The sequence below is a fragment of the Ochotona curzoniae genome, unplaced genomic scaffold, assembly GCF_017591425.1.
Source record: "Ochotona curzoniae isolate NIBS_2020 unplaced genomic scaffold, NIBS_Ocur_1.0 scaffold_4937, whole genome shotgun sequence".
Lineage (NCBI taxonomy): Eukaryota > Metazoa > Chordata > Mammalia > Lagomorpha > Ochotonidae > Ochotona > Ochotona curzoniae.
The window spans coordinates 4,674,302-4,697,650 of record NW_024467126.1 but is presented as its reverse complement, the minus strand read 5'-3'; the positions used below and the strand labels follow the sequence as shown (position 1 = coordinate 4,697,650).

At 60.2% G+C, this 23,349-nt stretch overlaps 1 protein-coding gene across 4 annotated transcripts in view; it reads left to right on the top strand.

The window, feature by feature from the left end:
- Positions 1 to 23,349, top strand: part of PPFIA1 (PTPRF interacting protein alpha 1) — an 82,816-nt gene that overhangs the window by 24,496 nt on the left and 34,971 nt on the right. For 3 of the 4 annotated variants that reach the window (XM_040970659.1, XM_040970658.1, XM_040970657.1), the window contains exons 3-15: positions 1,810 to 1,911; positions 2,281 to 2,445; positions 2,912 to 2,986; positions 3,252 to 3,353; positions 7,107 to 7,328; positions 9,530 to 9,676; positions 12,237 to 12,371; positions 13,355 to 13,438; positions 14,169 to 14,300; positions 15,319 to 15,381; positions 16,864 to 16,943; positions 18,338 to 18,473; positions 21,571 to 21,794. In XM_040970659.1, the coding sequence (XP_040826593.1) occupies positions 1,810 to 1,911; positions 2,281 to 2,445; positions 2,912 to 2,986; positions 3,252 to 3,353; positions 7,107 to 7,328; positions 9,530 to 9,676; positions 12,237 to 12,371; positions 13,355 to 13,438; positions 14,169 to 14,300; positions 15,319 to 15,381; positions 16,864 to 16,943; positions 18,338 to 18,473; positions 21,571 to 21,794 (1,667 nt within the window). Of the gene's footprint in view, positions 1 to 1,809; positions 1,912 to 2,280; positions 2,446 to 2,911; positions 2,987 to 3,251; positions 3,354 to 7,106; positions 7,329 to 9,529; positions 9,677 to 12,236; positions 12,372 to 13,006; positions 13,082 to 13,354; positions 13,439 to 14,168; positions 14,301 to 15,318; positions 15,382 to 16,863; positions 16,944 to 18,337; positions 18,474 to 21,570; positions 21,795 to 23,349 lie in introns of all 4 variants that reach the window. The other variant, XM_040970656.1, reaches the window with a different exon arrangement.

Sequence of the window (23,349 nt, the reverse complement as noted above, 5' to 3'; positions counted from 1 at the left end):
TGCTTGTGGCCTGGGAAAGCAGCAGAGGAGGACGGCCCAAAGCCTTGGGATTCTATGCCCACATGGGAGACCTGCAGAAGGCTCCTGGCTCCTGGCTTCATTGTCTCAGCTCAGAGCATTGTGACCATTTGGGGAGTGAGTCGCGGATAGTAGATCTTCCTGTCTCTCCTGTCTATAAACCTAATCGTCTGTGGGTGAGGTGGGCTGGCGGCGTGCCATGGCGAGGCAGGCTGGTGGTGTGCCGGGCTTCCAGGAGTAGACTGCAGATGGGCAGTAATGGGCACCTCTCTGTCCTTACCCTTACCTCTCTGTCCTCTTACCTTACCTTTTCTCACAGGATCATTTTTGATGGTTAAAAATAAAAAGAAACTGGAAATTTCAAAATAAAGAATGAATAGTTTATCCTGTATCCCTTGCAGACGGTGGTGCTGTTGAAAACGGGTTTGATGTTGGGTGGTACTGAGTGATTCATTTTACAGTGTGTCCTAATGCCACCATCGCAGGTGTGCTGTGGGAGCAGCCACGGACACCCGGCCCCCTCTGTGGGGCTGGTGGGGTCAGCCTGACCACCACCCACGTGTGCCACTCATTGTCTTCCTGCCAAGCAGCAGTCTTGTGTGTGACTGGGGTCTTGGTTCCACAAGGCTCCTGCAAGCCGGGGGGAGTGATGGCACGAGATGGGCGTGCCCCCTTTGGACCAGCAGAGGCCGTGGGACTGAGCCCGGGTGTGTGGATTTGCCACCATCACCACCACCCATCTGCCCTTGGAGCTTGGTCATCCCCATTAACGCAGGCCCCTCCCAAGCGTGCGCGTGTGGCTCTCCCTCGTGGGACCACCCTCGGTGCTGGTACCGTCCTGCAGTGCTGGCGGTCTCCTGGTGGATCGCCTTGCCTTCTCCGGCTGAGTGGTGTCCCTCCAAGGATGCCTTCCTCATCCCGGCAGAGAGGAGTGTGCTTGGTGGAGCCCAGGGAGGAGGGGTTGTCCGGTTGTAACAGGCTTCCAGAAGGAGAGGGTGAGGGACGGAGGACAGGTGAGGGGCCAGGTGAGGAACTGGGGCTAGCGCTGGCTGAGGGGTCTGAACTGGATAAGAAACTAAGGCTGGTGAGGGGCTGGGGCCGAGTGTGGGGCCTGGGGGTGTGGCGGGTAGAGGGCTGCTCCTTGGGGCACTCAGGAGCCATCCACAAAACTAGCTAAGCAAACATACACATTATAAACACAGTGAACTTGGAGTTCACAGCTGTTTGTGGGAGCCTAAACTGGGCGGAAGCACCCGAGTCACTCTAATCCAGTACCTCGTTACACGCATGCAATCATGAAAAACATGACAGCGACCAAGGGCAGCCACCAGCCACTGGACCCAAGGCAGGATTGTGCCTGCAGCCTGTGCCCGGGGACTCTGCCAAGACCTGTGCTCTGCCCAGAGGACAGCGAGCAGAGGAAGGGACGCTGGGCAGCTGGTGCCCGGGAGCCAGGGAGGACGTGTTGATGCACTTTCTGTTCAGGGAACCATGTGGGGCGTCGGGACGGCGTGGAGGGGAGTCTGAGCCAGGCGAGTGGTGGTCTCACTCCTGGGGAGCTGTGTGCACACTCGGGGAGCCGTATGCACTCGGGGCTCCCTTCCTCCCCGTCGGGCCTGTGGTGGTCTCACTGCATGAAGTGTGCCCAGCGTCACCACCACAGGCCCGACGGGGAGGAAGGGAGCCGAGAGCACACACTCGTGTGGTGGTGACCCCGGGCACACTTCACGGAAGGCCGACTGGAGAGGCGCTGTTCATTCGTCCGTTCATGTCTGCTTTGCTGTCTCCTAGGAGTTTGCAGCACTTACTAAAGAGCTCAATGTGTGCAGGGAACAGCTCCTCGAGCGGGAAGAGGAGATCGCCGAGCTGAAGGCGGAGAGGAACAACACCCGGGTGAGTGGGGAGCTCGCAGCTCAGCCAGCCGCCGGGGGGCTCAGCCAGCCGCGGGGGGGGGGTCAGCCAGCCGCCGGGGGGCTCAGCCAGCTGTGGGGGGGGTCAGCCAGCTGCGGGGGGGGGGGTCAGCCAGCTGCGGGGGGGGGTCAGCCAGCTGCCGGGGGGCTCAGCCAGCCACGGGGGGGGGGTCAGCCAGCCGCCGGGGGGCTCCGTGTGGGGGTCAGGGCTGGTGTCACCCAGGAACACGGCCGTTGTGATGTGTACCAGGGCGTCTCGGCCTTGACTGGGGTTGTGGGGCTCGGGCTGCAGAGTGCGAGGTTGTGCAGGGGCTTGGGCCGGCTCGCTAACCGTGTGCGTGGCTGGCCGCAGCTGCTGCTCGAGCACCTGGAGTGCCTCGTCTCCAGACACGAGCGCTCACTGCGCATGACCGTGGTCAAGAGGCAGGCGCAGTCTCCCGCCGGCGTGTCCAGCGAGGTGGAGGTGTTGAAGGCGCTCAAGTCCTTGTTTGAACACCACAAAGCTCTGGATGAAAAGGTACCCTGGCCCCTGGGGTACCCCTTCACCTCAGGTACCCCCAGGTGCTTCAGGTCCCCGGCCCCTCACCTGCCCAGGCGCCTCAGGTACACCCGGCCGCCCCAGGATCACGGGTTTGTGGCTAGCCAGGTGTCGGACGGGGAGCGTGTGTCTGGAGGCTGGGAGTTAGTAACATCTTGAATTCTTGCTAAGAGGTGATCTCTCTGCAGGCTTCTGTATGGCTAGGAAGTACTCAGTGCATGAATGTGTCAAAATGGTTAACCTGCATGTGGGTTTAAGGTTGGCTAACAGCGTTTATCCAGGGGAAGGATTTTTCTCACATTTCCTCTGGTGGAAAGCCGTTCAGAAGGAGGTGTCACCCACGAGGCGTTGAGGGTGTTCTGACGGACTGACTGTGGCAGTGCAGGGGGCACGTGTGAGAGTGTGACAGACACGTGCAAACCACGGTCCCCACGTGTCCCTGCAGGTGCGGGAGCGGCTGCGCGTCGCGCTGGAGAGGTGCAGCCTGCTGGAAGAAGAGTTAGGTGCCACGCACAAGGAGGTGAGCTCGAGCTCTGTGTGGTGCTTGTCGCCGCGAGGACCGCGTGCTGCTGTTTGTGCGGTGGCCCCAGGCCAGCCGGGTCATCGTGAGGTGGTGCAGCCGCGGGGCCGGGTCCCTGGAGTGCCCTTGCCCTGCTGCCGTCGGGATGCGTGGCCCGGGGCTTCTCTACATGTTTCGCAGTTTGTGGTTGTGCTGTGCAGAGGCAGTTTGGGTATGTAATTTGCTGGGAGGTATTTTAGTCTCATACTCTGTTTTTTGGTTGTAGCTAATGATCCTTAAAGAACAGAATAATCAGAAAAAGACGTTGGCGGACGGTGTGCTCGATGTAAACCACGAACAAGAGAATACACCGAGCACGAATGGAAAGGCAAGTTCCACGCTCTGCCTTGCTGCGGTCTCGGGGGGGGGCATTGCCGTGGGAGAGGGGCTGTCTGGGGGTCTCCTGTAGGACCCCAACCCGCTGCGAGCACGGCCCACGACAGAGTGCCTGGGCACCTTGTGCTGACAGCGGTTAACCTGGGCATCCCCTCCATAGCCCACCTTGGTGCTGGCACTGGCTCCCTGGGCGTCCCCTCCTCCATAGCCCACCTCGGTGCTGGCACCGGCTCCCTGGGCGTCCCCTCTGCAGCCCACCTCGGTGCTGGCACCGGCTCCCTGGGCGTCCCCTCTGTAGCCCACCTCGGTGCTGGCACCGGCTCCCTGGGCGTCCCCTCTGTAGCCCACCTCGGTGCTGGCACCGGCTCCCTGGGCGTCCCCTCTGTAGCCCACCTCGGTGCTGGCACCGGCTCCCTGGGCGTCCCCTCTGTAGCCCACCTCGGTGCTGGCACCGGCTCCCTGGGCGTCCCCTCTGTAGCCCACCTCGGTGCTGGCACCGGCTCCCTGGGCGTCCCCTCTGTAGCCCACCTCGGTGCTGGCACCGGCTCCCTGGGCGTCCCCTCTGTAGCCCACCTCGGTGCTGGCACCGGCTCCCTGGGCGTCCCCTCTGTAGCCCACCTCGGTGCTGGCACCGGCTCCCTGGGCGTCCCCTCCTCCATAGCCCACCTCGGTGCTGGCACCGGCTCCCTGGGCGTCCCCTCTGCAGCCCACCTCGGTGCTGGCACCGGCTCCCTGGGCGTCCCCTCTGTAGCCCACCTCGGTGCTGGCACCGGCTCCCTGGGCGTCCCCTCTGCAGCCCACCTCGGTGCTGGCACCGGCTCCTTGGGCGTCCCCTCTGTAGCCCACCTCGGTGCTGGCACCGGCTCCCTGGGCGTCCCCTCTGTAGCCCACCTCGGTGCTGGCACCGGCTCCCTGGGCGTCCCCTCCAGAGCCCACCTCGGTGCTGGCACCGGCTCCCTGGGCGTCCCCTCTGCAGCCCACCTCGGTGCTGGCACCGGCTCCCTGGGCGTCCCCTCTGTAGCCCACCTCGGTGCTGGCACCGGCTCCCTGGGCGTCCCCTCTGTAGCCCACCTCGGTGCTGGCACCGGCTCCCTGGGCGTCCCCTCTGTAGCCCACCTCGGTGCTGGCACCGGCTCCCTGGGCGTCCCCTCTGTAGCCCACCTCGGTGCTGGCACCGGCTCCCTGGGCGTCCCCTCTGTAGCCCACCTCGGTGCTGGCACCGGCTCCCTGGGCGTCCCCTCTGTAGCCCACCTCGGTGCTGGCACCGGCTCCCTGGGCGTCCCCTCTGCAGCCCACCTCGGTGCTGGCACCGGCTCCCTGGGCGTCCCCTCTGTAGCCCACCTCGGTGCTGGCACCGGCTCCCTGGGCGTCCCCTCCTCCATAGCCCACCTCGGTGCTGGCACCGGCTCCCTGGGCGTCCCCTCTGCAGCCCACCTCGGTGCTGGCACCGGCTCCCTGGGCGTCCCCTCTGTAGCCCACCTCGGTGCTGGCACCGGCTCCCTGGGCGTCCCCTCTGCAGCCCACCTCGGTGCTGGCACCGGCTCCCTGGGCGTCCCCTCTGTAGCCCACCTCGGTGCTGGCACCGGCTCCCTGGGCGTCCCCTCTGTAGCCCACCTCGGTGCTGGCACCGGCTCCCTGGGCGTCCCCTCCTCCATAGCCCACCTCGGTGCTGGCACCGGCTCCCTGGGCGTCCCCTCCTCCAGAGCCCACCTCGGTGCTGGCACCGGCTCCCTGGGCGTCCCCTCTGCAGCCCTCCTCGGTGCTGGCACCGGCTCCCTGGGCGTCCCCTCTGTAGCCCACCTCGGTGCTGGCACCGGCTCCCTGGGCGTCCCCTCTGTAGCCCACCTCGGTGCTGGCACCGGCTCCCTGGGCGTCCCCTCTGTAGCCCACCTCGGTGCTGGCACCGGCTCCCTGGGCGTCCCCTCCTCCATAGCCCACCTCGGTGCTGGCACCGGCTCCCTGGGCGTCCCCTCTGCAGCCCACCTCGGTGCTGGCACCGGCTCCCTGGGCGTCCCCTCTGTAGCCCACCTCGGTGCTGGCACCGGCTCCCTGGGCGTCCCCTCTGCAGCCCACCTCGGTGCTGGCACCGGCTCCCTGGGCGTCCCCTCTGTAGCCCACCTCGGTGCTGGCACCGGCTCCCTGGGCGTCCCCTCTGTAGCCCACCTCGGTGCTGGCACCGGCTCCCTGGGCGTCCCCTCCAGAGCCCACCTCGGTGCTGGCACCGGCTCCCTGGGCGTCCCCTCTGTAGCCCACCTCGGTGCTGGCACCGGCTCCCTGGGCGTCCCCTCTGTAGCCCACCTCGGTGCTGGCACCGGCTCCCTGGGCGTCCCCTCTGCAGCCCACCTCGGTGCTGGCACCGGCTCCCTGGGCGTCCCCTCTGCAGCCCACCTCGGTGCTGGCACCGGCTCCCTGGGCGTCCCCTCCAGAGCCCTCCTCGGTGCTGGCACCGGCTCCCTGGGCGTCCCCTCCAGAGCCCACCTCGGTGCTGGCACCGGCTCCCTGGGCGTCCCCTCTGTAGCCCACCTCGGTGCTGGCACCGGCTCCCTGGGCGTCCCCTCTGTAGCCCACCTCGGTGCTGGCACCGGCTCCCTGGGCGTCCCCTCTGTAGCCCACCTCGGTGCTGGCACCGGCTCCCTGGGCGTCCCCTCCTCCATAGCCCACCTCGGTGCTGGCACCGGCTCCCTGGGCGTCCCCTCCTCCAGAGCCCACCTCGGTGCTGGCACCGGCTCCCTGGGCGTCCCCTCTGTAGCCCACCTCGGTGCTGGCACCGGCTCCCTGGGCGTCCCCTCTGTAGCCCACCTCGGTGCTGGCACCGGCTCCCTGGGCGTCCCCTCCTCCATAGCCCACCTCGGTGCTGGCACCGGCTCCCTGGGCGTCCCCTCTGCAGCCCACCTCGGTGCTGGCACCGGCTCCCTGGGCGTCCCCTCTGTAGCCCACCTCGGTGCTGGCACCGGCTCCCTGGGCGTCCCCTCTGTAGCCCACCTCGGTGCTGGCACCGGCTCCCTGGGCGTCCCCTCCAGAGCCCACCTCGGTGCTGGCACCGGCTCCCTGGGCGTCCCCTCTGTAGCCCACCTCGGTGCTGGCACCGGCTCCCTGGGCGTCCCCTCCTTCATAGCCCACCTCGGTGCTGGCACCGGCTCCCTGGGCGTCCCCTCCAGAGCCCACCTCGGTGCTGGCACCGGCTCCCTGGGCGTCCCCTCTGTAGCCCACCTCGGTGCTGGCACCGGCTCCCTGGGCGTCCCCTCTGCAGCCCACCTCGGTGCTGGCACCGGCTCCCTGGGCGTCCCCTCTGCAGCCCACCTCGGTGCTGGCACCGGCTCCCTGGGCGTCCCCTCTGTAGCCCACCTCGGTGCTGGCACCGGCTCCCTGGGCGTCCCCTCTGTAGCCCACCTCGGTGCTGGCACCGGCTCCCTGGGCGTCCCCTGCTCCATAGCCCACCTCGGTGCTGGCACCGGCTCCCTGGGCGTCCCCTCTGCAGCCCACCTCGGTGCTGGCACCGGCTCCCTGGGCGTCCCCTCTGTAGCCCACCTCGGTGCTGGCACCGGCTCCCTGGGCGTCCCCTCTGCAGCCCACCTCGGTGCTGGCACCGGCTCCCTGGGCGTCCCCTCTGCAGCCCACCTCGGTGCTGGCACCGGCTCCCTGGGCGTCCCCTCCAGAGCCCACCTCGGTGCTGGCACCGGCTCCCTGGGCGTCCCCTCCAGAGCCCTCCTCGCTGGGACGCTCACAGCTGGCTCCTTTCCCTCAGAGGTCCTCTGACGACTCCCTAGGCCACGAGGAAGACCTGGCCAAGGTGCTGGAGCTGCAGGAGGTCATTGACCGGCAGTCGCGAGAGCAGAGCCAGATGAAGGAGCGCCTGGCTGCCCTGTGCAGCCACGTGGCCGAGCTGGAGGAGGACTTGGACACGGCGAGGAAGGACCTCATCAAGTCGGAGGAGACCAACACCAAGCTGCAGCGCGACGTCCGCGAAGTGAGTGAGGGCTGTGCGCCTGTCCTTGCGTTTGCTCCTTTCTGCTCCCTGTTCCCCCAGCTGCTTTCCACTGGCAGGGGCCTGTGTCAGTAGCAGTGCCGCCATGCCACCCCAGCACAAGTGTGGCTGACGGGCATCGGAGGGCCAGACGCCTCTCCGTGGCATCGCTGTTGGTGACGTTCAGGTGCCCTCTGATGCGTACTGATGGGCTGTGCCGCTGGTGCAGCCCAAGGGAAGACTGTGGGAGGTCTTCTGACAGCCTGCCCTTGGCAGCTCTGCCCACGGGTCCCAGAGCTGCAGATTGGCCCGCTGTGGTGGCACTGCCACGTGCAGCCTCATCACTCCCTGGCAGCACGGTGTAACGTGTTCTCGCAGCAGGTGGGCACGTCGCGTGAGCAGTCTAGGTCCTTTGCAGGGTGGAGCGTGTGCCAGGGCTCGGCCGGTTCTGAGCAGGTGTGGCCCCGCTCCCCACGAGGGGCCTGCATGTGCAGCTGCGTGCTCTGTGCACATCTGTCCCTTGCCGTGTGGGGTTGCAGCTCAGGTGAGCGTGACTGGGGTGCCGACTGATGATGTTGAGGTGAGCAGTGAGTGTGGGAACACGTCAGCTACCCTGTTTCTCACTAACGTTTTTGCCTTTTTAACTATTCACGGGAAGCTGTTTCATTGTTTTTTTCTTTTTTTTTTTAAGATTTATTTTTATTATTTTTTCATTGGAAAGGTGGATATACAGAGAGGAGAGACAGAGAGGAAGATCTTCCATGCAATGATTCACTCCCCAAGTGAGCGCAACGGCCAATGCTATGCCGATCCGAAGCCAGGAGCCTCTTCCAGGTCTCCCACGCGGGTGCAGGGTCCCAAAGCCTTGGGCTGTCCTCGACTGCTTTCCCAGGCCACAGGCAGGGAGCTGGATGGGAAGCGGGGCTGCCGGGATTAGAACCGGCGCCCATATGGGATCCCGGGCGTGCAAGGTGAGGACCTTAACCACTTGTGCCACCGCGCAGGGCCCCCATTGTTTTTTTCTTAATACAAAAAAATGAGTTCTGGCCACTCTGTCTTGCCCTTCCTGTAGTAATTTAAAAAGCATTATTTGAGAAACAGAGCTTCCTTCCACTAGTCAGTTTCTTCAAGAACCAAAGGGATGCCTGGCGCTCCACCCAGGCCTGCGGGGGTCGCAGCAGCCCTCTCTGACTGTCAGGTCTGCGTTAGCGGGCAGCTGGAGTGCAGGGCCAGCGCCCGAGTCCAGGCCCTGTGAACCGTGAGCTGGTGCATAAGCCCCAGGCTGGGACCTGCTTCTGCAGCTGCTCTGGAATCTGTCCTTTGTCCCCCAGCGGACTTCACCCTGTGACCATGAGTGCGGCAGGTGTGTACTGCCTGCTCTACATAAGAGTGGCCAGCAGGAGTCAGTGTTTACCTGTGCTGTATAACCTAGGTTACAGTGTGTGGCTAGATGGGACATGATTTCTGTGGCAAGCAGTTTTAAATTCTCTTGAAACCTGTTGCCTTCAGGGACAAGCATTTGGCGTAGTTGTTAAAGTACATGTGTCTTGGCTCAGAGGGCCTGGGTTCAGGACCCGCTTCCATTTCCTGACTCCAGCTTCCCACCAGCGCAGGCCCAGGCGATGGCGAGGCCCTGAGTGGGAGACCTGCGTTAGGCTCCTGGCTGTCAGCCCTGCCACAGGCACGGAGAGGGCGGCTCTGCTCCAGTCTCGTCTCTGCCACCCTCAGAGTGGAAGTGCTGGGCGGAGGACGAGTCCACACAGCTGCGTGCTGAGTCCTCGCTCTCAGCGCTGGCACAATGCGCTGTGTTTTCACCGTGTTTCCATTAATATGCTTGAATTTGGTGATTGTGTGAGTGTCCTCTGAGCTCTCCGAGACAGTGGCGTCTGCTGTCCTTTGAGAGGTGTGCGCTGTCCCAGCAGCCCGTTCAGGGGACAGGCCTGCTGCTTCGCTGTGGGGACCTGCCCCGCTCGCACCCTTGCAATGTTAGAGGACACTATTTTGTCTTTGTAATATTATGCAGAAAAGGGTAAACTTGGTAAGCCGAATGATCAGACAGAACTTTCCTTATCATAAAAGTGGTTGTTTGTACTTTGATACTTTTTTTGACGTTTGAGAAGCTTGGCCTCCCTGAGTGCTGGCTGGAAGCGTGGGCTTCGCTGCGTGCTCGCGGTCACTCTGACCTCGCTCGCTCGCTCGCACAGGCCATGGCCCAGAAGGAGGACATGGAGGAGCGGATCACCACCCTGGAGAAGCGCTACCTCGCGGCGCAGCGTGAAGCCACGTCTGTGCACGACCTCAACGACAAGCTGGAGAACGAGATCGCCAACAAGGACTCCATGCATCGGCAGGTGCGGGCTCTGCGCGGCCACCGGGAGGCTGGGGCGCTGTCCTCGAACTTTGGAAAGGTTCTGTGGTTGGAGAGTGTGAACTAGTGCAGCTTAAGGGCTGGGTTTTTTTTTTTTTTCTTAAGATTTATTTTTATTTGAAGGGTGGAGTGACTGCATGGTGACAGGGCACGGTGGCTGAGCCTTTGCCTGCAAGTGCCAGAATCCCATCCGGCATGAGTTTGTGTCCTGACTGCCTCTTGTATGTCCCCTCTCTGTAAATCTGTCTTTCTGATTTTTAAAAAAAAATGAATCTCTGGGGAAATGAGAGGAGGGCAGTGGGGGCAGGGGAGTCCTGAAGAAAAGGAGACTCAGAGGAATCTCTTGTCGCTGGTCACGCTCTCGGCGGCTGCTGCAACAGCCAGAATGGAGCTGAGCAGGAGCCAGGAGCCTCTTCAAGGTCCCCACGTGGGTGCAGGGGCTCTAGGACTGGAGCCATCCGCTGATGGTTTACAAGCAGGGAGCTAGATGGGAAGTGGAGCAGCGGGGACCCGAACTGCTGTTCCCTAAGGAATGCCAATGCTTAGGCTGCTACGCCATGGGCCTTGTGCCCAGTTTGAGTGTTTGTTGGTTTAACTCGGAGCTGTGCTCCCTGGTTCTTGGTCGGAGAGGAACCTGGTGTTTGTTTTCAGCATTTCTTCCAAAGAATGGATTGTGGCAAAATGACTTCAAGGCAGAGGCCACATGTTGGTACCTGGAAACGGTGATCAGTGGAATTTAGAAATGAAATGAGACTGGGGCAGGAGGGTCTGTCGCTGTGCGGCAGGTTAAACTTCTGCCTGAGGTGCCAGCACCTCATGGGTGCTGATTTGAGTCGTGGCTGTTCCACTTCCCAGTCCAGCTCCCTGCTGATGTGGCTGAGAGGCAGCAAAAGACAGCAGAGTCCCACGGGAGACTTGGGGGTCACTTGGAGGACGAGCCAAGCTGAGCGGGTGGCAGGTGGCACAGTGTCAGCGGGAGGGTTGACGCCTCTGTGTTACAGCGTGTGTCGGCGTGTGCACAGGACCAGGGGGAAGGGAAGCCTGGGCAGGGCCCTTGGGGGCTAAGTGCAGAGGTGCTGCTTGGCGTTTAAACACGTTGGTTAAATTTTCCACGTTGTAAACAGGCCGGGCATTAACTGAAGAAGTAAGCTGACAGCATTTCGGTCAGTATACTGGTCAGTATACTCTTGCAAGCTCCGGGTCAGAGGGACGTGAGCGCCCTGGGGTTGTGCGGTGAGCAGGCTTAGCCTCAGCTGGGGTCAGTCTAGACTGTGTCATACCTGCAGCTGTTCAAAACACTTCTTTAAAGACGTGGAGGGATCTTAAAAAAGCATGAGAAATGAAGGTAAAAGACGACGCTGGGGCCAACGTGACGGCTTAACTGCCCGATATTTTGCCGACAGGCGCCTGGGATCCCATATGGGCACCAGTTCATGTCCCAGCTGCACTTCCCACCCAGCTCCCTGCCTGTGGCCTGGGAAAGCAGTCAAGGACGGTCCGAAGCCTTGGGACCCTGCACCCACATGGGAGGCCCGGAAGAGGCTCCTGGCTGTAGATCGGCTTGGTGTGGCTGCTGTAGTCATTTGGGAAGGGTCTTTGTTTCTCCTTCTCCCTGTAAATCTGCTATTCCAAGTTTTAAAAATTACCTACCTACCTACATTTCTCCTTCCTTCCTTCCTTTCTTTCTTTCTCTCTCTCTCTTTCTCTTTCTTCCCTCCCTCCCTTCCTTCTCTTTCTCTTTCCTGTTCTTTCCTTTCTTCCTATCTGTCTGTCTGTCATGCAGGGACAGATTTGGCTTGGCAGGTAAGACGCCAGTTAGGGCACCTGAGCCCACTGCATCCCGGCTCAGACTGCGTTCCTGCCTGCTGCTCATGCAGCCCTGGGAGGCGTGTCCATGGCCCAGGAAGGTGGCCTGCTGTCACTCATGTTCAGCTGTGGCTTTGGTACTGGCCGAGGCCTGACTGTTGTGGGTGTGTGGGAAGTAAGCCAGCATACAGGAGCTCTCTGAATTTTAAAACAATTATGTAGTGAACCTTTTAAGATTTGTTTCTTTATTTGAAAGCAAGCAAGCGAGACAGATCTTCCTTTCAGTGGTTTACCCCGTGTGGCAGCCATGTCCAGCGCTGGGTTAGGTTGAAGCCAGGAGCGTCTAGGTCTGCCACGTGGGTGCACCGCCCCAACAACTTGGGCTGGATGTGAAGTGGATCCACCAGGCCCGAGCCAGTGTCCCTCGGGGATGCTGGCATCATGGGCGGTGGCTGTGCTCGGCACTGCACTGTGCTGGCCCAGGAGCGTTTGAAGCCCCCATCAGTGGGAAGGACAGGTGCTGAGGCAGGAGGGTTTTGAATACTGAACTCAAGCCCAGCAAGGGGGTGTGCAGTACTTAGAGCAGGAAAAGTCTCCCCCCTTGGCCGCTCCCAGAGCAGCCCTGAGCCTGTTGTATGAACCTGGGGTCTGTGTCACGTCTGGGTTTGCTGCGGTGTCCTCGTCGTGGAAGTGGCGGCAAGAGCTGCTGTCGGTGACACGATGCTCTCGCTCTGCAGACTGAAGATAAGAACCGGCAGTTGCAGGAGCGCCTGGAGCTGGCGGAGCAGAAGCTGCAGCAGACACTGCGCAAGGCCGAGACGCTGCCCGAGGTGGAGGCCGAGCTGGCCCAGCGGGTTGCAGCCCTGTCTAAGGTGGGTTGCAGCCCTGTCTAAGGCACCTAGGGGTGCCTGCCACCATGACTCCTTCCGCCCCGTCCGTCACCTCCCAGGTCTCCTGTGTCCGTGAGGCGGCTTCCATGTCCTTCAGTGTCACCCTGCACGTGGTGTCCCTGAGTTCCTGCTTGTCCTCAGGACACAGGCCGGGTGCTGCCACTGGGACTGTGCGATCAGCACCTCCCGGCCTAGGAGAAAAGCTTATAGGTCAGAAGGCTAGCATTTTTTTCAGAAATAGGAATGTGTTCTTCTCTTTCAAAGATGGTAGAAGAAATGTAATAGAATTTTAAGTGGTTTTCTATTTCAGTCACATTGATTCGTTGGTTTGGCCGCTGTTGGTTAGGTCTGTGTGACATGCAGCCCCGTCCTCCTTAGGGTTGGTGACAAGGCAGCTTCCCGGGGAAGGGGCAGACACACAGACCTTGCCGGCCAGCAGCCTCCCGGCTGGGTGCTTCCATGGCCAGGCACACATCCTGCAGGAAGGTGGCCTCGGGCCTGTCTGCGTTCTGGACTCGCTCTGTCCGCACGCAGGCGTGCTGCCGGCTGCTGGCAGAGTCCTCCGTCCGGGGTCGCTCTCACAGTCTCTTCTGTCCCTCTCCTTGTCGGCTCTGTAGTCTGATCTTTTGTTTGCTGGGAGCTCTGCTGCTCAGGAAGCTAAGCTGTTGGAACTTACCTGCAAGCTTAGGAAGGTAGAGCGTGCCCCTCACTCCTTTCTCTGCCTGCTGCTTCCCGCTCTCCCCGCTGACTGGTCCGAGCACGCCGAGGTGGGGCATGGGCAGCAGGCCCCGCTTGAGCCTGTCACGCCCGACACACACAGCTCGGGGCTGTGCTGGATGTGAGCAGCGCCCCCGTTCCTGGCGGGGATGCTGGTGCTCCGAGCATGCGGTGCTTGTCGGCTGTTGTGGTAGGGTGTGGCACGCACTGGCGGGCGGTGAGGCCGCTGACCGTGTTTGTGCTGACAGGCTGAAGAGAGACACGGCAACATCGAGGAAAGGCTGCGGCAGATGGAGGCGCAGCTGGAGGAGAAGAATCAGGAGCTGCAGCGGGTGCGTGTCGGGGCCCCGGCTGGGGGGACAGGGGGCCGCCCCCCACTGCTGCAGCCTGCCCTGGGGACCGAGCGCCCAGCGGCTCCGCTGCCCGCTGCCCGCTCTGGGTGTGGCGGAGCCGGCCGATGTGCTGGGAGGGAGGCCGTGCCACGCTGCCCGCAGCCCCCTTGCCCCGGCCACCCGTCCTCTTCTGTCTGGTTGTGCAGCGGTTGGGCAGGCACGGAGCTTTGGAACCGTGACATTGATTGTGGTTTTATGAAGTCCACGCTTGTCAGGTTGTCACCACAGTTTAAAGTTGCATAAAGTAATGAGTTGTCATTTTTGAACACAAGTTTCCATGGTCGTTTGAAGCAATGCAAGGGTGTGAAGAGTGCCTGGAAAGTCTTCTCTTTACTAAGATTTTCAAAACAGTTTTTAACTTACGGTTTTTAAATTAATTGTATCCCTGAATCCAGACCCCAGCTTTTATTAACACCAGGGGACATTGCTGTACCCAGATGCAGATAGCCAGCTGCTGGTCCCCATGCGCGTGCGGCAGTGATGGCCGCTGGCCGTCGAGGGCCCTGTGGGTACCTCCCTGGTCTGCAGAGGCCCTGCTCGTTGCTCCCTCGTCGCCCTGCCCCTGAGCGGCTCACTCCTGTGAGCCAGAGCTGGGGGAGCAACAGCTGGGGCTGGTGGAGGGCTCACAGGGGCTCCCGGAAGCCTACAGGTCTTCGCTGCTTCTGTCTAGGCGAGGCAGAGAGAACAAATGAACGAGGAACATAACAAGCGCTTGTCAGACACTGTGGACAAGCTCCTCTCCGAATCCAACGAGAGGCTCCAGCTCCACCTGAAGGAGAGAATGGCCGCCCTGGAAGACAAGGTCGGGGTGACAGCGTGGGCGCGTGGGGTGCATCTGCTGCCCGGGGGAGGCCGTCGGGGCCAGTGTGGATGTGGGGACCTGACCGCTGCTGCCCAGGCCCTCGGTGGACGTGCTGTGCGCCGAGCCCTCGCACAGGTGTATGCGCGAGCAGGTGGAGGGTTCCTGCAGAGGACCAGCTGGTGAATATTTGAGGCTTTTAATGATTGGGTATCACTGGAATAATTTCTGTCAGTGCTCAGCACACACTGGTGGGTGGGTGTGGCTGTGTCCCCGTAACATTGTGGGTACAGACAGAGGCAGTCCCCTAGGTTTGGCATTGCCCTGGTAACGGGTTGGCTGCTGTTCGGCCCTCCCCCTTGATTGTCTGTGAAGAGTGTGGTGGCTCTGCCAGCTAGGCCACCAGCCCTCTCTTGTCACACTCTCCGCAAACTTCCGCCCGTGGACTCCAGGCTCTGTTTGAGGGGGGGGTGCATGGCTGCCCCCCACTGAGAGGGATCCCTGCTTCCGCTTGTGAGGAGTGTGCCTGGGGCAGGTGCAGACCCGGCTGCCTCTCCAGGCATCGTGTCCTCGGGGAAGCGTGGGGGCTGAGATTGGTGGCTCGAGTTGGTGCTGTTCGTGCGGGACGCTGTCACCTCACACGAGACCCGTGTGGGGCACCCTGAGAGACCACACGAGTGGCCAGAGGATCGGCCTGCGTGTCGCAGGGTTTTATCCTTTTCTAAGTGTCTCTGTGTAAAGTTCATGTCAGGCTGCCCGAGTGACCAGGGAGCTGCAAGCTGTCAGTGTCTACCTTCTTAACCGATGGAAATGAACCTCGTCACGACCTTAACTTGCCTGATCGAACCTTTGTCCATGAAGGGCCTCACGACTGTCGTGTTGCCTGGCTCTGCAGCTGGCTCCCTGGCACAGGCGTCCTGCTGGGCCTTGGCTGAGGTCCAGGGCTTTTGAAGGGGCGCAGCAAGACTGTATGACGTGGAATATTTGCATGGCCTTTAAGGACTTTTTTTTTTCCCCCCAGAATTCTCTAATACGAGAAGTTGAAAATGCAAAAAAGCAATTGGAAGAAGCGCAACATGACAAGGTACTTGGCTCTTCTCCACTGTGTTTGAACATGTCAGAAGCTAAAGCGAACGGAGCGGGTGGCTGCGGGGCAGGCTGAGCTGAGGTGTGACGGAGCGGGTGGCTGCGGGGCAGGCTGAGCTGAGGTGTGACGGAGCGGGTGGCTGCGGGGCAGGCTGAGGTGAGGTTGCGTGACGGAGCGGGTGGCTGCGGGGAAGGCTGAGCTGAGGTGTGACGGAGCGGGTGGCTGCGGGGCAAGGCTGAGGTGAGCTTGCGTGATGGAGCGGGTGGCTGCGGGGGAAGGCTGAGCTGAGCTTGCAGGCCGCCCTCTGGCCCACTGACTGATGACACTCCTTGGTGTGCACAATCAGGCCTGCCTTCTCTGGCTGCCAGTGTAAACGGTTCAGGATCCGGAGGTCTTTGTGGGATCACTTCCAGCTCCAGTGGGCGTGTGACCTTCCCCCCTCCAGCCACAGCCTTGGCACGTCACGGGCACCACAGGCGTGACTTTCCAGTGTCTGATAAAATGAATAGCTAAAACTGTAATTTTTAACTTAATATATCCAAAGTAGCATTTTGTAATGTACGAATGCTACTTTGAAGAACTAACTGACATAGACTGGAAACGTGTGCTCATTTGCCATGGCTGCTTCCAGTGCCAGCGCGTTTCCATAAAGCACGGTGAGCGCCTTGCTGCCCTCTGCCACACCGTGCCGGCAGGTCCTGCTTCCTGCCCTGGTGCCGTCGCCACGTGTGGCCGTGGAGACCCAGACGCAGAGCGAGCACGTGCTGGGGTCAGCGTGGAGACCCTCGGCGTGACGGGCGCGCCCCTCGGCTGCCCTCTGCAGAGCCCCTGCTCGTGGCTGGCTGGGCTCCTCCCGAAATGTTTGACATGACATAGTTTATTATTTCTTTTTTAATTTATTAATTTTTTATTGGAAAGTCAGATATATAGAGAGGAAGATAGACAAAGAGGAAGATCTTCCATCCACTGATTCACTCCCCAAGTGAGCGCAATGGCTGGAGCTGAGCCGATCCCAAGCCTCTTTTAAGTCTCCCACGCAGGTGCAGGGTCCCAAGGCTTTTGGGCTGTCCTCGACTGCTTTCCCAGTCCACAAGCAGGGAGGTGGGTGGGAAACGGGGCCTCCGGGATTCGAACCGGTACCCATATGGGTGCAAGGTGAGGACTTTAGCCACTAGGCTACCGTGCTGGGCCCATACATAACTTTTGTTTGTGTTTTTAAACTATAATGTGTCCTTAAACGGTGAGGAAATCGCAGGTGTACTTGGGCCATGCTCAGGGCCGGGACAAGCACAAGGGAGACACAGCCTCTGAGAGTTCCAGAGCATTCTGTTAGCCGAGTATTCTGGAGACAGTCTCCTGCCGTGAGGATCTGGGGGCTCTTTCACTGCTGCTTTACCCCGCTGCAGTGTGCCCATGCTGGAGCGTGTCTGAGCCCAGCGGGTCTTTCAGTACGACGCCATTGGTTGTTTACTCCTGCAGGATCAGCTTGTCCTGAACATCGAAGCTTTGCGGGCTGAGCTGGACCAGATTACACTAAGAGGTGCTTCCCTCCATCATGGGTATGCTATCCGCAGCCCCCTCCGGGAGTGTGCGAGGGCCTGTGCCAGCTGTGTGGGCAGGGAGGCCCGCCTGCCTCCAGGGCACCTGCAGCTTCACAGTGGGCCTCGGGGAAGGGCAGTGCTCCAGACATTGGCCTCTGTGCCTGGCACAGGGAGAGGCTCGGGTGGTGGGGAGGCAGCCAGTGGAGCAGGACATGATGTGGGTGGGGCAAGGTCTGGGTCAGGGTGCAGTGTAGCAATTGGACGCCCTTGCCCCCTGTCAGAATGCCTGGATTCAGTACCAGCTGCCTCCTGCCAGTGCAGACCCTGGGGCTGCACACCGTAGGAGGCCTGGATTGAGTGCCCAGTACAGCCCTGGCAGCTGAGGGCATTTGCAGTGTGGACCAGCAGGAGGGCACCTTCTCTCGAGGGGAGGGATGTGTGTGGTTGGATTGCAAGGGGGCAGTTGCAGTACTGGGGTGTGGGGGACCCCTGGGACTCCCGAGTTGAGCACCCCGAGAGCACTCCCGAGTTGGAGATTTGTGTATCTCTAAGAGACTCTAGAATGAAAACACTTGGTTTTGACATTTGTCAGGCTGCATTGTGGCCGAGGGTTGGCTGGCATGGGATGGCTCGTGGCTTGTCAGGACCGAGCGCTGCCCGGCCCTGCGCGCTCCTGGCGGAGCAGGGCCTCAGCATCGTTTGTTTGTTGAGTGAGTTAAGTTCCAGTACCGGGTCCTGAAGTGGTTACTGGGATGCTGATCACACAGGAAAGTCGGCTGGCAGCTGGGGTGGCTCTGCCTGTTCCACAGGCCGTGTGCGTGGGGCCAGCCCGTGGACCTCAGCTCGTGTAGAGTGGCTGCTTGGGCCCCCCTCTCCCGGGCTGGTACTGGGCTGACCCAGGCCCACAGTGCTCTACCCCAGCAGCCGGCCTCTGTCGTCCATGACTGCCTGCAGAAGGTGCGGAGGCGGCTTCTGAGCTGGGGCGCTGCATGCTGGCCACTGCAGAGTGTCTGTGACCGTGGCTGTCCCACTGCACATCCTGGCATTAGTGGGAGCACCATAGAGCAGGTGGATGTCAGAAAAGGCCTCCAGCTGGTGCCTCTGCGGACTTGGGAGGACTGCGCAGGATGAAGGCCGGGGTCCTCGTCCAGGGACCGGGCCAAGATGGGTCTTAGTTCTCTGCCGATCGCAGATCTGAGAGTCTCTTACGCTGTCAGCATCTGCCTGGCTGTGCCTGGGTCCCCGAGACCTGCAGAAATAGCAGGTGCTGGTCAGGACAGGGAGCTGCCCTCAGACACCCGCCCTTGTGAGGTGAACTTAGGCCCAAGCGGGTGCACTTGGTGGGAATGGAAGTCCTGAAGGTAATTTACTTTTCTTCTAAAAGCAAGTCCTTCTGTTCTTTCCTGTTTCAGCCGACCCCACCTGGGCAGTGTTCCAGACTTCCGGTTTCCCACTGCCGATGGCCATGCAGAGCCCTACGGCACCAGCGCTGTGCTGCGGCGCCCCCAGAAAGGCCGGCTGGCGGCGTTGCGGGATGAGCCATCAAAGGCAAGGCCCTCTGGGCGGGCTCCCCTGCTCGTGTGCCCTCGGCCCTGCCGCTGTGGGGGTCACGGCGTCCTCGGCCCTGCCGCTGTGGGGGTCACGGCGGGCTCCCCTGCTTGCGTGTCCTCGGCCCTGCCGCTGTGGGGGTCACGGCGGGCTCCCCTGCTTGCGTGTCCTCGGCCCTGCCGCTGTGGGGGTAGGGCGGGCTCCCCTGCTCCCGTGTCCTCGGCCCTGCCGCTGTGAGGAGCAGAATTTGTGAGTCATGCTTTTAGCCTCCTGCCATGCTCCTTTTTAGGCACAGAGTTGGCTATAGGGAAGTGGATATTTTTTGTGTGTGTATGTATTTATTTTTATTGCAAAGTCAGGTTTTCAGGGAGAGGGAAAGACAGAAGAAGATCTTCCCACTGGTTCACTCCTCAAGTGGCCACAATGGCTAGAGCTAAGCCAATCCGGAGCCAGGAGCCAGAACTTTCTCCAGGTTTCCCATGTGGGTGCAGGGTCCCAAGGCTTTGGGCCGTCCTTGACTGCTTTCCCAGGCCACAGATAGGGAGCTGGATGCGAAATGGGGCTGCTGGGATTAGAACTGGCACCTTTACATAGATACCAGTACGTGCAAGGCGAGGGCTTTAGTCACTAGGCTACTGTGCCAGGCCCTATCTTTGTGTTTTAAGCAACAGAAATTCAGGTCATAGCCTAGTTGTCGGTTTGATGTCGGCTGGATCCAGGCTGGGTCTTGAGGAAATGCATCCATGCTGACCCACCCGGGGAACTCACACCCAGCTCAGCTTACTTCCCGTGTTGCCGGAGACCAGCTCCAGCTGACTGAGAGCTTGCAAACGATGCATGGATCGGCGAGATGATAGGAAGAGATAAGACATGGACCACCAGGGCTTGATGCTCATAATGGACAACTCAGCGAAGTTGCCTTCTTTATTTATATACAAATCATCACAAGCTTTTGCACAACATCCAATTGTTTCATTTTTCATTACATCATGGTTATGAAAATGCAAGAAGCAATTCTAAAAAATATTTTTCTATTTCAAAGAAAACATTTTCAACAAACCATTTCTCATTGAAACCTGCAATCACCTGGCTGAAGCCAGGAACTCCACGGTTGGCAGCGCATGCAGTTACATAGTGACAAGTAGTTTGCTTATACTCAAAATCAACTTTTACTAAACACAAACTAATATTGGTTAAAATGTTAAGAATACAGAATTAAAAGATCATAAATGAAAGAATTTTATAAAAGCATATAACATAGATTCTTTGCTAAATCTTATAATCAAATCATGCATTAATTACGGTCACCTTCACCTAGTGCTGATTCAATTGTTTTTTATTCTTTTGTTAAAGGGCAGTGAAAGGGATCAAGGCAGCTCAGCCACTCTACAAATGGAGGGCTTTTACAAGAAACTTCCTTTCATCTATGTAAACTATTTTCTTTCCCTAAATATAAGTGCCAGTATAAGATTGAGATTTAAGCCATTTTGAGGGGGTTTTGTTTTGTTTCCTTTTAGAAGATGCTCCACATATTTTGCTTTCTTGTGGTAAGAAACTAAAATGTGTCATATCATGTGTTGTAACAGTTCGAGGTGCATGGTAAACAAACTCTTTGTACCTCCATGATTGCCATCTATTCCAGTATATTATGAAGCCGTTTCTTAAGGAAAACATTACTTATACTAGGGCAAACTTCAGGACAAAAGTGGGCACATAACAGGATGTTTGGAAAGATAGTGGGCTCAATTGTACTATTGTATACTTTTGGCTGTGTGTCATATATAGCCTTACATTACCAAAGGTGTTTTTATCGTAACATGATTGATCAATTTGAGGTGTCATACCAGTTACAGGAATCACTTCACATTAACAAAACAACAACAATACCCTCAAAAGAATTCTATGAAACATCAGAGAGGTGACTGAGTTCCATACAATGGGTGAGGCAGCAATGAGGTGACCAGAGACATTCTGCTGGGCCTTGCCTCGCAGCCTTGCTAACTGAGGAGCGGTGCTCATCGCACACCCGTGCCGTCCGACCCTACTGCACGGCTCCCCACACTGTGACACACACTGATTGAAGGGCGGCTTGGGTCAGCCATTGCCTCAGACAGAACTGCAGCAGGGCATACACCGGGCAGAGTCACTGTGATATGAGTGCCCACCCAGGGGAGAAAGCCAAATCAGATAGGTGTGATGTGTACAGGGCTGCCATGTGACACACAGAGCATGTCTGGAACCCAGCAGAGCAGCGTGGCATCAGCAACAGGAGCGAAGGGCGCTGAGCAGCAGGGCTGTGGCACAGACTGGGTGCAGGCTCCACGTGGGTGCCTGTGGCAGAGCCGACATGCTTAGTGGGAGAGGCTGCGGAGAGCCAGCACGGGGCAGGGTGGCCACACCAGGAGTGAGACCAGGAGGCAGAAAGTTCTGGACCAGATGGGCAGGATGCTGTGGGGGAGCGGGGCCTACTGCTGGCTGCTGAGGTGAGCAAGCGGGCAGGGAAGGTGGGGTGCAGGAGCCTGGGCACAGTGGGCAGATGGCAGAACACTCCCTGACACCGAGGTGGGAGGACCAGAGAAGGGCTGGCGGGGCTGCTAGGGGGTCCAGGAAAGGAGGGGCAGTGTGGAGACCTTGGGTTCCGGGCCAGGCACAGGCGCACAGGCCCCACGCCCAGGCTTGTGTGTGTTCTGGCATGGAGGAGGCAGCCTGGGGAACCCTGCTTGGTGTACCTGCGCCCACTCTTGGCTCTGGTTGGGTTCCCCTCTGCTGTTTTCAGAGCATGTTGCTGCCAGCCCCAGCCGGGAGGGGTTAGCTCAGCTCAGTGGCATGGTGCTTGGTGACATATGCAGCCCTGACTGACACGGAGTTAGCGTGGCGTGTTGTGGGCTGGCCACCTGGTGAATGAGCTAGTGTCGCTACCGAATACCCCAGGGCAGCCTGGCGGCGGCTGGTCCCCTCTCCCATTGCTCAGAGACCGCTTGCATAAGTGGGGTCAGCAGTGTGCTCACATGGCCCCAGGTCTCTGGGCTTCCATTTAGAACGTTCTGGGTTCCGGTTACCATTGCCTTGGTCTGAGAGCGGGCTTGCCTGTTCACAGGTACAAACTCTGAACGAGCAGGACTGGGAGCGCGCCCAGCAAGCCAGCGTCCTGGCCAATGTGGCGCAGGCCTTCGAAAGTGATGTGGACGCTTCCGATGGGGAGGACGACAGGGACACCGTGCTCAGTGCCGTGGACCTGTGGTCACCCAGCGGGCAGGCGGACGCACAGACGCTGGCCGTGATGCTGCAGGAGCAGCTGGACGCCATCAACAAGGAGATCAGGTGTGCGCTCGTGCGGGGAGGGGGTCCTTCTGCAGGCGTCCCTCGGTGGGTGGGGAGGGGGTCCTTCGGCAGGCGTCCCTCGGTGGGTGGGGAGGGGGTCCTTCTGCAGGCGTCCCTCGGTGGGTGGGGAGGGGGTCCTTCGGCAGGCATCCCTCGGTGGGTGGTCCCAGGCTGGCATCCTTCAGTGGGTGTGTGGGAGGGGGTCCCTCGGCTGGCGTCCTTCTAGGAGTGTCCTCCGGCAGCAGCTCCCAAAATGACACTGAGCTGAGAAGCGCTGCTGGCCTGGCCTGCCCGGCGTGCAGAAAAGATAGGCACCGTGGGTGTAGAGCGAGTAGGCCTGAGTGGAGTGTGGGTGAGAAGCATGGTTTCCTGTCCATCTGCCCTCACCAGGCCATGGTGTGGCGGGCAGCGAGGGGAGAGCAGTAGAGTGAGCTGGACAGAAGCCCTGCACTGTTTTCTGCGCTCTGCCAGCGCTCAGGGGGCTGTGAGCAATGCGGGGCCTGTGCGTTCAGGAGCCCGCCTCAGCAGAGTGTGCTCACGTCCATGCTCACCTCTCAGCAGAGTGTACTCATGTCCACACTCACCTCTCAACTGTGTATGCTCACGCCCACGCTCGCCTCTCAGCAGAGTGTGCTCACGTCCATGCTCACCTCTCAGAAGTGTGTGCTCACGCCCACGCTCACCTCTCAGCAGTGTGTGCTCACGCCCACGCTCACCTCTCAGCAGTGTGTGCTCACGCCCACGCTTGCCTCTTAGCAGTGTGTGCTCAGGCACGCTCACCTCTTAGCAGTGTGTACTCACGCCCACACTCGCCTCTCAGCAGTGTCTACTCACGCCCACGCTCACCTCTCAGCAGTGTGTGCTCAGGCCCACGCTCACCTCTCAGCAGTGTGTACTCACGCCCACGCTCACCTCTCAGCAGTGTGTGCTCACGCCCACGCTCACCTCTCAGCAGTGTGTGCTCAGGCACGCTCACCTCTTAGCAGTGTGTGCTCACGCCCACGCTCACCTCTCAACTGTGTGTGCTCACGCCCACGCTCACCTCTCAGCAGTGTGTGCTCACGCCCACGCTCACCTCTCAGCAGTGTGTGCTCAGGCCCACGCTCACCTCTCAGAAGTGTGTGCTCAGGCCCACGCTCACCTCTCAGCAGTGTGTGCTCAGGCACGCTCACCTCTTAGCAGTGTGTACTCACGCCCACGCTCACCTCTCAGAAGTGTGTGCTCAGGCCCACGCTCACCTCTCAGAAGTGTGTGCTCAGGCCCACGCTCACCTCTCAGCAGTGTGTGCTCACGCCCACGCTCACCTCTCAGCAGTGTGTGCTCACGCCCACGCTCACCTCTCAGCAGTGTGTGCTCACGCCCACGCTCACCTCTCAGCAGTGTGTACTCACACCCATGCTCACCTCTCAACTGTGTGTGCTCACGCCCACGCTCACCTCTCAGCAGTGTGTGCTCACGCCCACGCTCACCTCTCAGCAGTGTGTGCTCACGCCCACACTGTCTCTCTCTGACTTGGATGGAGGGGATGTTCAGGACAAAGACTGTGGGCCAGTGT